General features: G+C 42.4%; 1 protein-coding gene across 1 annotated transcript in view; it reads left to right on the plus strand.

The window, feature by feature from the left end:
- Positions 1-13,149, plus strand: part of SPATA16 (spermatogenesis associated 16) — a gene marked incomplete at both ends in the record, with an annotated part of 83,796 nt that overhangs the window by 34,467 nt on the left and 36,180 nt on the right. Inside the window, 1 exon segment of the mRNA XM_082319006.1 lies at positions 7,056-7,140. Coding sequence (XP_082175132.1) covers positions 7,056-7,140 — 85 coding nt within the window.

Here is a 13,149-nt window from a genome sequence, read left to right on the forward strand (position 1 = left end):
CATATTCATCTGACTGCATAGAGTAGGGGTAAGCAATCGTTAAGGGGGAAGAAGCTTTAGGATCTTAATAGCTGTGGTATGGCTGACTCAGCTTTTTGACATTCCCATTAAAAAAAAAAAATCTAGATAATCCTATCAGCTGAAAAGCAAACTAGGTCTGCAAGTAGTAAACCTCAGCCCTCTACATGAGTTCAGGTCTGTGTCCCCTTTTAGTCAGACGTGAAAATTTAGTGCAAGAAAGCTAGGTGAATAATTTGGGTTAGTTTGTATGTCTAGTTTTGTTTTACAAAGCATACAGATGTACTAAGGAAAGATATAGAAATAATTGGGGACACAAGCTCAAGGAGTCACCAGCTGCTGGCCTCTTGCACACACTTGCATCTGTGCTACCCACCTTTGCCTCCTGCCTGGGCTTTCTCTTGGAAAAAATAGAGGAAAGTTTATATTCTTTCTCTATCCTAATTGTTTCAGTTTTCCTAAACTGAAATAAACAAAACAACAAAAAAAATCCAATTCTACAAAAAGAAAAAAAAAAAAAAAAAAACCAAACAAAAACAACCAAATCAGTTGTCATAGGGGCAGACCCCCCACCCCACCCGTCAACACCCCGAGAGCCCCTCTGGGGCCCTGCCCTTCACCCACCCAGGCAGAGCTCCGGCAGCCGGGGAGGGTTATTTTTACACGGTTACTTTGGGAACTGCCGGGGGTGAGAGCCCGGCGGCTGCCCTGGGCTGGGGAGCTGCACCCCGAGGAGCTGCTGACCCTCGGGGGCTGCGGCGGGGAGCGGGGGCACCGGCTCTGCCGGCAAGGGCATTGCACGGGGAGGACATGGCGCCCAGGGCTAGGGAAGAGAATGGATCAGTTTTTCCCAGGCACAGGAAAGGATCCGAGAGCTTCTGCAGGTTTTGTGACCCCCCCGTCCTCCCCAGAGTAACACTGTGAAAGGGGTGCTTCATAAATTGGGTCTTGGGAGGCAGCTCTGGCAAGTGCTGGGATCAGTCAAAGCCCAAAGGAAAGTCCACGCAGCCTATTATTTAATTTGTCACCAACATATGATGTTAGCCTGTGTCTAGAATTACCGGCCATTATTTCTGCACCACACACATTATTCTTTATCACTTGAGATTGTCCAAGCGTCAAACAACAGCTCGCTCAGACAGGGTCACATCAGAGGCACAAGGCAGCCTTCAATACTAGTTTTTCCACACCCCCTGCCAGCAGTAAATCTGAACATTGACAGTACAAGGTATGTCCCTAACCCAGGGAGCATGAGGTACAAAGGGATATGAGAGAGCAGAGCAAGCACGGACCATGTCCCTCTGAAAGTTTCATTGCATCTCTGTTACAAGCAGTCCATCCCAGCTACCCCACCCCTTCTCCAAACGGCTCAGTTGGGAAGCTAACACAGGCCTTGGGGCCTCCCACACCTCCTGGGATCCGTGCAGCGCATCCGTGCTCACCACTGCTGGTTTCATACCGGGTCATGGAGAGCCCAAGGTCTTGCTGGGCTTAGCAACCTGTTTTCGTGAGCATGCTCTGTCATTTTGAAAGGCTTGTCCTTTCCCCGTGCATCGCTCAGCTCACATTTGTAAAGCATTCTCCATGTCTTTACATGGCAGTTGCCATTAAATGAGAAATATTTGTTACCACTGCATAGCAATCTCAATACAACGCAGAAAGTTGTTACCTGCATGCAACCATGGGACAGATAACAATAAATATAATAAATGCATTCTAAATACAGGCACCATTTTCCTTGCAGGAAACTTATTTCTGCTTTCTAGCAATGGGCTAATGACCCAGAAACTTCAGCAAAGACAGCGAGCATACCCCATCACCAACCTGGAAGGGTTTAGCAGGAGTTCTATAGCAGATTCCCAGTGCATTTAAGGTCCACTGGTGAAATATTTAAAACAAAGTTTTAGCCAGTCCTCTGCAGGAATTAGTAACATCAAGGTGTTATGCATAGATGACATAACTTTTTGCCCCATTTTGAGCCTAGTCTACATATAGATAAATCCTGACATTAGTAATTTCATTCCTGCTCAATATTCTGCAGTTCTGTTTATCTCTCATCATCTAAGAGTTTCCAAGTGTCGCCATTAAGTAATGAGTTTACATTTATTTAGGATATATGGAGATGTTTAAAAATTAACTTTTTTTTTTCACTTTTCAAATAGGATAATTTCATTAAAATAACTACTTCCTACTTATTGTAGTTATAAACATCATTTTCCTTTTCTCATCTCAGCAGAAAATAAGAAAGGTTGTCCAGAAGAGAGCAATAGTTTATTTTGCATCCTGTCTCTCAGACTCAGTGCTATTGTGTTAGAGATCTCAAATACCCAGGTGTCTGCATGAGGAATATGAAAGTTCCTGTTAAACTGAAAAAAAAAACCCAGAGATACACTTACCCTTTCCAAACAGTAGGTCTGCATTGGGCTAGCATCACATGGCAGTGGCCCAGGCCTTCTATTAGTACCATTTACTGCAGATCCAGGTGAGATCACTTGAAGCAGGGAGCAAAGGTAATTTTCTGCCACTTATCAGCCTCCTGATCTTAGCAGCAACTGGGGCTGAATAGCATAGAAGAGTGAAAGTTACTTTAATGTGCATAGGCTGTGATTATTCCTAAGGCTCTGCCATCTGCAGAGAAATCCTCCTCTCCCCTTCAGGGCTTCTTTCCTTTCTGTGCAGCTCAAGGGGAGCAGTCAAGGCTGAAGGAGCTGACCTTGAGTCTTGCCCTCATATTTTTTCTAGTGTTTACAGTGGTGAATGAACACACAAGCATTTAGCAACAATGCTAATTTCTTGTCTTCTTTGGCAGTGTAACACTTTGTTGCATTCCAGAAAACTCCACATATTTCTTATACCCGTACCATTGATTTTCTTGTCACAGACTTGCGTGGCTGCTGCGAAGGCTTTGGCTGTACACTGGCTCTTAGTGCCAGCAGCTGTCATGCAGCAAAAGCTACCTCTGACTCTTTTATTACAAGTCCTATGCATTACCGGAGATGGGCTGAGGGAGACAGTTTAGGATCTGTGGTGTGCTCTTTGCTTGCACGTATAGAAATATATCTTATTGTTCTGCACCACCAAGTGGCCAGATTGCAAGACACCTTGGGATCCAGGCTTACTACATTAACCCAGATGGGTTTGGTTATGTTGTGGAAGTTCATACGGGCCCAAACTAGCAACTAGGAAAAAAAAAAATTAATCTAAAGCCTCATGTTTTGAAAGAAGGTAGTGTCACATTTTCTCCGGCATCCTCTAAGGTGTTCCTGAAGGTGTATGGTCAGAACTACTTCAGTTCTCATGTCAAACGGAGCTCTTTGGTGGGCTATCACCTGAAACTCAGGCATGTTTTAAGTATTTCGAACTAGTAACTCAAAATTGGCAGATGGTTCTGTAAATATGAGGCCAATATGTCTATATATCACATGAAGTGATCGTGTCAGAAGTAGGAAGAGAATGCACGTATCTTTGTTCTTTACCTTTAGAGTTTAATCCTGATATCTTTAAAAACTGTAAAAATAAAACATGGCATTTCATCCAGAAAAATTCATCACATGGTCTAAATGGGAGCTATTTTCCCACTCTTTTCTACCCTACGTTCCCTGTGCTCAGGAAGGTTCAAAGTTGAACTCTTAAGTAGTCACTCTAGAGGTACAAATCAGAGTGAGGTCTCTTGCTGCCCAACATCACTTGTCCAAAACCTCCACATGATGTAACAGCTGATCCCAATTGACCTGTACTGAAACCTCTTCCATCCAGCTCCTCACAAGCTCCCATTTCCCCAGGACCTGTGATTGCAGGAGATGGGAAGGAGGACTTACTCTGGCCCTTACATACTGCTAAAATGCTAATATGGTTGTGTATATACTATCCTAAGTCATGTATAGTATATATAATATACTAATATGATACACTTCAGACATGACTCATGTTGATAACATGATGAAAGAAAAAGATGCTAATTAATTAGTTTGGTCACTGGCCAAGGATCTTAAATAATAATTTCATAAACAGTATTTCTTGAAATGATATTTTACATAAGTCTCATTTCAGAGTGTCTTATGCACTTGTAAGTCTCTTACTGAAAGTCTTTGTTATCTGGATTTTTATGGGCCACATGGGTAGGTATTCACTGCGAGTCAGGAACCCAGCTCAGTGCTTTCTGCCTTCATGTATTTCGATGGGAGCCAGGCTTTTAACCTGCCTAAATATCTCAATTGATCCCTTGGTTTCTGAGTGTTTAGGTCCCTAAATATTCTTCAGTGCCCAGCCCTGTAACCATATTCAGACAGCGTAATTTCACCTGTGTCCCTGCATCTGGAAATTCATAGTTCTGTATTGCATGTGTCACTGGTTCTGCGAATTGAGCCTTGGAGGCCTTCAAAGAAAACTCTCTGACTTGGGCACATTTGGGGTTGGACACAGGCCATCCACATAGAGCCTTAATGCTTGTGTTTCTTTTGAAAGTGGAATTTTTTAAGTCCCTTGTAAGCCCCGAGGTCGCAGTAGCAAGCGTTGATCCTGACCTGTGTGTGCTCCCTGATGGCCGAGGAACTGAGAAGCAAAATTGAGATGGAGGCACTCGAAAGGCTTGGAGGGGTTTTATGTATGTGCCTGGCCTTTCCTGATGCAACGCACGGCAGTACGGGAGAAATCTAGCAGGGATAAAAGCAGGTGTTGAAAAACTAAACACGAATGCTTGAAATGTAAGTAAGTGTGCTTCTTATTTAAATAAGAACAAATTAAGAAGGAAGAATAAAGAGGAAAGGCATTTGTCTGGAGTGCAGCGATGCCTGGAGACCTCTGCCACGATCAGAGTGACATTGTGTTGAGCACGCTGCGAAGAATTAGCAAAAGATTGTGCCAGGAGGACTTGCACCCCAAATAGGTAAATCAGTCAAATATGATCCTCCGCATTTTACAGCTGATGCTGAGAAACAAAGATGAAGCGACTTTTCTGAGAATTGATTGCAGATTTGTCCAGGGCTCTGTGCCCATCTCCACCTGGGAGCAGAAAGCGTTGGCTACCACGGAGGAGTGGGAGGTCACAAACTGGATGTTGTGTTGTGCTGTCGGTGGGACGGATCCTCGCTTTGCCAGTCCGTGGCCTGCAGCAGGGATGGCAAAGCACGCTGCCGGTCTCTGTGTACCCAGCTGATTGTGTTCGACCCATGGCAGCACTCCCGCAGTGGCAGGCAGAAACAGGGTGATGCTCGGGGTTAAGGATTTGCCAGTTTTCATCTTTGAAATGGCAGCAGCTGGGGGACACTATATTTATAGGAGCCCAAATTGTAAATGACCACTTGCAAATGTCCTTTGACTCCAAAACAGACAAGGCTTTAGTGCTTGAGAATTGCTCTAAATTTAGATTGAAAGTCCCTTCTTTCTGACGAGGTGGCCGCAGGAGGCCACCACCACTGGCGTACACTGCTAGGGACTGCAGGACCAGCTACTGCCGTTGTCACAGGAGCTGGAAGCTTTGTAGACCACCTCTAGCAGACCAAAGATACAGAATAATGTGACAGATTTGTCTTCCCCCATTTTTGTTCTGTGTGCTTATTTCCCTCTTACACCTCAGGACACAGGGAACATCTTTCCCCAAAACCGTCACCGGCACTGGGTCAAGCAGGCAGTGCTGGATGCTTCGCTCACCTTCGCTGTTTCATCCATAGGATCCATATGTCATTCCTGGGATTAAACCCTGGCACCATTTGGAGTCAGTGAGAGGTTTGCCAATGATTTTCAGGGCAATGAGGATTTCATCCTTTGTTCATCATGTGCCGGCTGGTCTAACAACGTTCAGTTAGAAACCGCTCTTTGTTCTAGTGCAGTCAAGAGGATTTTTGCCAATGATTTGAATGAGCATTGGATAAAGCTTATGGCTAAATCCAGTCCTTATGCAGAAATCCATGGATCCTACAGAATTGCTTTTCTCCCAGTGAAATTAATGGGAGCCGTATGAGAACATCTAAGGGAAGATTTAGTTCCTGTTTGTAACAATATGTTACTCTCTGATACTGGGCCTGCTTTGAAATGTTTATTGTTAAATCCGTGTATTTTTGGTTATATCTCGTTAAGAACATAATACAGCCTTGGAAAGTACATTCTGAAAGGGTATTACAACAGGATTGGGATTACTGTTTGTGAGACACTTTTAACTAGGAGGAAATTTCAAATTCAATTTACAGTAATGTCAAAGCACAATTAATATATAGGCAATGATAAGGGGAACATGCAGAAGTACACACTGATAGCACTACATCAACAAATAAACTTTTGGTGCTAGTAATTAGGTACACAAGATTATTATATGTTTAATTGACTAAAGTGACAATTTGGAATTACATCTAGTCACATTTAATTGGATTTGGAATCTCTAGAGGAAAGGAAACGGAGAGCAGTGTGGAGAGGCAGCCATAAAAGCAAACTGATTTTCTAAAGTCTGTTAAGACTCTGCATTAATATCCATTGCACAATAGTTTTTTAATATCCCTCAGTCTAGAAAGAGTAATGCAATGATTGTCACAGACAGTGGGAGTACTAAAGCATACTCAATTAGGTAGCAAGATAGCTGATTACTTTTGGTTTGGGGTTTTTTTTTAAGATACAGTTTAATCAAAGGTGAGCTATGTCTGAGTCTGCCATAGACAAGTGATGTTCTCCGACTGCCGAGCTGCAGGGTGTTATACGTGTTGATGCTGTCCTAGAAGAAATGTACTTACATGTAAGTTATTTTACCCGCAAATATTTGAAAGCAAAAAAAGAAAAGCCAGACTAAAATATTGTATAGCAGTCATTAAATCTTTGCTCAGATTAAAATATGGAAAAGCTATTAAAAGAAAATGTAGGGTTGCTTGCTTGCAGATAGTTTAACTAGCGAAAAAATGTCTACAAATGCTTATCTTAAAGTTGGACAGAGAGTTATGTGTAATCTTCTGATACGGACCTCATGTTACACTCTTTTAATATTACCTCCTTTAAATACTGCTATATACATCCTTCTCTCCCTGTACACTCATTTATTCTGCTTTTGTCATCAGGAGCGCCATGATTGCTGACTATATGTACTGGCTGACAGGAGGCGCTGAGCAGCGTATAAGCAAGCTCATCAAACTGTATTGGCAGGTAAAAATTGATAGCCCAATGAGGAAGGAGGTGCCCATCTCACTATTAAGATCCAAATGAAGGATTACTGCTTAAAAGACTGCCGACAAAGGTAGCTCTTGGGCATATCAATCAACAGGACACTATATAGTACTACCGTATTTATAATGAAGTAGATTTTCTTGGACTAATTTTAAGGGCAAAATTCAAGGTTGTTAACCCTTGGCTCATACTTCAATTTTATGGACTGCTATAAAATTTAATTCTGGATACCGTATGGTCCCCTAAGCTATTTTTTGTGAAGTCTTCCTACCTTAGTGACACTTTCCTTTCGCAATTTGCATGATACTAATCCTCTGACACCTTTCCAAACTCTTCAACCGGAAGGGGAGGAAAAAATGACTGTAACGAATGGTCTCAGAGGAACCTAAAGTGCTATGTGAAGGATGGCCCGGTAAGACCCCGGTCTACAAAGATTACTTATGTGGGGAGTAGACCATTGACTTCAATGAGACTCGTCTCTTGAGTGATACTTATTTGAGATGGCTGTTCAGCCACATCAGCACAAATTTAAGTTTAAGGGTACCCCCTTCTGCTCTGAGGAGAGCTCTCACACACTTGGAGGTGAATGGATGCTAGGTCCTTTGCTGGGAGAGGCGTATTGCTGCAGGATCGTGTCACTGCCCGTGGTGTCCCAGCCTTCAAAGCCCCGGTTTCAATGCAATCAAAGTGCGTTTCAGAGGGACTGCAGCACGTGGGCCTCAGGTGGTGGAAGACCCTTCTGCCTCCCCGAGCGGACCTGGCCCTCGGGTCCTCATTGTCCATACAAGGAATTTAATGATACTAGGAACAATATATGTCCCTTGCAATAACATTTCAGAGTCTGATTCTCATCCCGTTTATTTTGGGTTTATTCTGTGAGAACATCTGGAACATCTGTACTTCACGTGAAGTTGCAAAATATGTTGACATAAGCCAGACTAATAAAGATCAGAATCTGGTCTTTTACCTTCACTCACACGGTAAATTCTTCCTTTTTAAAACTATTATTAGTTGCACTTTTATTGGTAAAATGGAATAAATCTCAGTTCTGAGAGCTGCTGAATTTCAGTACTGCTGTGAGTGCAAAGTGCATCTCATTCAGAGAATTACCCACTGGGCTAGTGTTTGCAGTGCCTGTGAACTTTCTTATATGCTTTCCAGCAGAGAATTTCTTCTGTACAGAACAGTTTGATTTTTTTCCCCACTGGGTCAGACTCGTTTAAAATCTTGAGTTCACAAACAGGTTTTATGAAGGGGTCATTTCTTCGAATGGAATGCCTTTTTTTGTCTCTTAACACTGGTATCCATTGACTTCCCTTCTTGATGTCATGGACATGAAGCTTCAAAGGATAAATCTTTAAAGGAGGAGCTGTCATAGCTCTCCTCTCCCCCAGGGGTGCAGAGTGTCCTGCCATGTAACAGGGACAAAAAAGTGGCATGAAGGACAAGATTCATCATGATGCCTTCTCAGAGAGTCCAAATCAGAAGCTGTGGTTGGGCTAAGGTGGGAATGAACCAGACCAGAAGTGGGGTTACTGAATCGCTTCCAGCCATTAGCATCATCATACAATATTAGCATCATCATACAAAATGATTTTGGCTGTGGTAGGACTTTGGTTCATCTGTGCTTCGATCCGGAGCTCACAGCTCATTTCTCTTCCTGATGGAGAGTTTATGCGTGGGCCTCCCTGGACCTCCATGGTACCAAGAGGCACCACCATGCTGTTTGTGCCCCATTCCCACTCCTCCTCTGCCTTTCACCTGAACCTGAGCTGCTGTCATCTTTGTCTGCAGAAGCTTTGAAATGTCAGTAGAGATCTAACCATTTGTTTGGTCCCCCACTGTGCTTGATTTTCACTGGGAGACAGAGATTGCTCTGCAATTTTGTGCCTTTTGTGCGTATGCCTTAGCGTGGGCTAGGCTAAGGATTCAGCGGTATCTATATGCTGACACACACGCAGTAGAGGCAGCTGGGTGCCCAGTACCGCTCCCACTCAAGTTAATAGCTAGCACTTAAGAAACGCTGTTCATGAAGATATATCCTCGGCACCAGTAACAACCATTTCCTTCCCAGGCTGATGAGTTCTGTGCACTCAGCATCAGGGGTGACTTCAATGTCATTAGAGCACACAGCAACAATTATGCCGTACGATGTAGCATGTGACACTGCACTGGGACTTTCCACCACAGAGACACCAAGCAGCGGTAACATAATCTTTTTTATTAATATTCTCTCTATTTCACGGTGTAAAGCTGAAAATAACTTGTCACGACTGTACATGCTCATGTGCCTTTGTAACCAAAGCAACAGCTATTGATGCACGCTTTTCTTGCTAACTACTCCTCTGCCCCAGAACTCGCTAGCGTTGGCTCACAACCGTGAGCAAAATTTTCTGAGGGGGAAGGCAGTAGATGCCGAACAGGATGGTTTGTTTGTTACTTTTGTGAAAAAAGATTTTTAGATTGTCACTCTTCACTTTGATCAGTGGGTCATGTATATAATCTTCTGATGTGTCATTGACTACTTTTGTTTCTTCTTTTCATCATTCTTTTAACTGCTGGAAAAGGCTTTTCCTCCTCATAGCCTGTCTTTTACTTCTTTCGTAGCTTCAAAATGTACAGACCACTGGAATCCTTCAGCCGATGTCTTTACTGCAAAAAATTCAGGCCCTTAATTCACATCTGTGAAGCTCTTTATTATTTATCCTGCTTCTAAATCACTGCTTTTTCTTCTCCTGATCTATTCCTCATGCTCAGAGCAGTCTTTATCTTGTATCTTCTTTGGTTTTCTTCTCCTGATTTTGGTTTTATACTTTCTTTGAACTTCTTCTATCCCAGACATCAACTGCCAGGAGTCCTCTCTCTTCAAAACTCTTCTCAAAACATCCTCAAATTGCTCCCCTCCCCATTATTACCTTTTACACATTTCTTCTTCTTCAGCAGCGATCTGTTCCATATGACTGTATACCTCCTCTTAGGCACACTGCAAGGTTTGTACTGTCAGATTTTTAAGGCCAGATGGGCTCATATTGACCAATTATCTGACTTTCTGCATAAAAACACCCCAGAATTGCACCCTTACCTTCTTGCATCTGTGCCAAAAGAGGAAAGCGGAGACTGGTTTTGAGGAAGGTATGCAATCCCCATTTAGACAGTTTAATAATAGAATATTTACCATAACCCATCTAAAAGATGATTTGTTACATGGTTGTCCCCTGTTTTTTCCCCCAGTTTACAAGGTGGGATCTTACTTGTCCAGTCCAAACTTCCAGCAATTTGTATTACGCATTCATCTCTGGAAGCTTAAAGATCCTTTAGTACTTGTTATCTTCTCCCTGTATATGTACCTATGGATCATGATCATGGCAACTTTAAATATTCTTTTTGATTAGCTTTTTGATTAGCTGTCTTTGATTATCCCCTCTAAAGTAAATCATCTATTTCTGGATCTTCTGTACAGTGATATGCAATATCTAATGTCCTGTGTTGGTTTTGAATATTAATACCCACCTTCCATTCCACTCTTGAGATAAAGGTATAATGCTGACGAGAGGTGAAAAAGTAATTTGCAATGGATAATATTATTCAGTAAGTTGGGCTGCCTTCTCTTTGCAAATATTTTATTCCATGGATTAAAAATATACATTCCAAGTTAAGATATAATCGAATGGATGGGCTTTTTTTCATAACCCACTACAGAATATGCACTGGATGATTTGTGTATTGGCTGTTAGATTAAAAATAGGTGAGTTAAATAGAGTTCATCACAATAAATAATAATGCAAAAGTTATTAAATGTGTTATGGTAGGTATTTGCAGAGTGGTAGCAGCAAGACAAAGTTTAATCCTGCTTATTACTATAGTCAGGTAAGCTCCCTAGCATTTATTATCAGCAATGCAATTTCGCAGCTGGTAATAGCAAAACAAACAATAGACTTGAGATATTTCATCTCATAGAAAAAGTCCCTCTCCAAACTGTCCAGTTTTACTCACACCTTTGTAAACTATTTCCACTGGCTAAATACTGTGCAATATACTCTGCGTGTTTCACTTCATGAGTAAAAAAAATCACACCCATACTACAATGTCAAAAATGCCCACGGTTGTCAAACATGAACTTTGCAAACATCTTGAAAGTCACAGCCTGATTCCACCAGTATCTGGCACAGCCATCCTACTATAAAGTGCCTTTATTACCTAATTTATAAACATCTCAGGCTTAACTCATTAGCACGCTACAAATTTAATTGCTTTTATTATTCCATTATGAAAACCATGTGGCCTATTTTATACTGAAGGTTTGGCTCTAGCGTCCATTATGCACTTATATCCAAAGTCAATCCCATCGAGCCAAAGTCTTACACTAAGTGCCGTTGCACCAGCAACGCATACATTGCAGAAACTAACAGAACCCCAGGAAGGCATTTCAAAATTTGTAGGTGTGGATCTGTACACTTCCATAACCATCTGTACTAAAAGCCTTAATTCCATAATGTAGCCAATGTGTATTTGCTACAGCTCAAATGGAGACCTTTCATTTGCATTGGAGCAAACTGGGCTTTTAGCTTTAGTTCCAGTTCAACCCCAGTGTTTTGGCCAAGATTGCAGCCATCACAGAGCTGCTCTTAGCACACTGAAGATACTGGCTCTGTGACTGCTGCACGCAGAGCTCACGAACTTGTGTCTCTGAGAATATTTCTGTTAGCTAAACTCAACGCTACAGAGAAAGCTTCCAGTAGCACATGCATTGGCTGACACAGAGGTTTGGGTATTCAGGCATTTGTTTTGCTCTCTCATTGCTGTTATGAACATCAGGTGCCTCCATTTCAAAAATCTGGGCTGTTGCAAGCACAGAGCGATACAAACATCACACAATAAAGCAAATGATAACCCAGCCCTGCAAGGTGCCTGAACACCTACAGTGCAGCGATGAACGCTGTCAACTCCTTTCGAGCTCAGCTTTATCTCACACCTTGCGGGGTGACGATCCAAGGCAAGAAAGTTAAAAGGAAAAGGCTCTTCGTAGCCAAAACCTCCTCTGCAGTCTCAGCCGGCAACGAGGCCCGTCAGCCGTCCTGCGTGCTGACGCTTGACCCGTGTCCTGCGATGGAGCGTGAGGTTTCCAAGCTGGCAACGGCAGGGATGTTTTGCAATCCTCCTAATGGAATGACTGATAGGAGCTGACAGGCAGCCTCTCTGGGCAGCCTGGCCATCATATCGCTGAGAAAATGTATTCCTCATTAATTCTTGAGGCTATTTTAGCAGATCATGCTGTGCCACACTTCACTGCAGAAAAGTCCCTTCTTTAATCAAATCTGGGGGAAAATCCCATTGAGGTCAATGACTGTTGTGTGTACAGGCAGAAGTAAGTGCCTAATATGCGTAAGTCCATATTGCCTCAGAGGTCTGCGGAGCTTGTTGTTGCTTTAAGAATTAATTTTTAATTTTCTCATGTCAGAAAAGAGATAATATTTCTCTTATCCCTCTTCATAAAAACCAATAGGAAATCCTCCGTCTTCTGCATCTATGGCCATTTTGAAGGACAACACTCGCCTTGAAGCACTGAGCTTTTAATTTTCTGGTGGAAAATTGGGAAGTAATGATTTTCCTCATCCTGCACATTAGAAGAACAAGAAGATTTTGGCCCATAAGCAGGAAGATCAGCTCGTTCTTAAGACACTGCACTGGTATCTAGATTATCTCAGTGCATCTTCTGACCAGTTCATGGGTTTCCTGTGTTCTCATTGCATCACGGCTGAAGCAACTTGTTAAAATTAAAATTACTAACATTTTTTCAGGATAGAATGAGCCTCTTCCTATGTATGCCATTTCAGGGATTCAGACTGGTCTGGCTTCGGAATACACTATTTGTAAGATATAACTCTCAGCTGCAAAAATTAGCTTCATACTGCTCTCAGGTACAGTAGTAAAAATATGGAGTAATTGAAAACTGGATTGAGAAGGCAAATAAAATAACATAACAGAGAG

Source organism: Platalea leucorodia (assembly GCF_965183815.1).
Source record: "Platalea leucorodia genome assembly, chromosome: 8".
In the NCBI taxonomy this organism is placed as follows: domain Eukaryota; kingdom Metazoa; phylum Chordata; class Aves; order Pelecaniformes; family Threskiornithidae; genus Platalea; species Platalea leucorodia.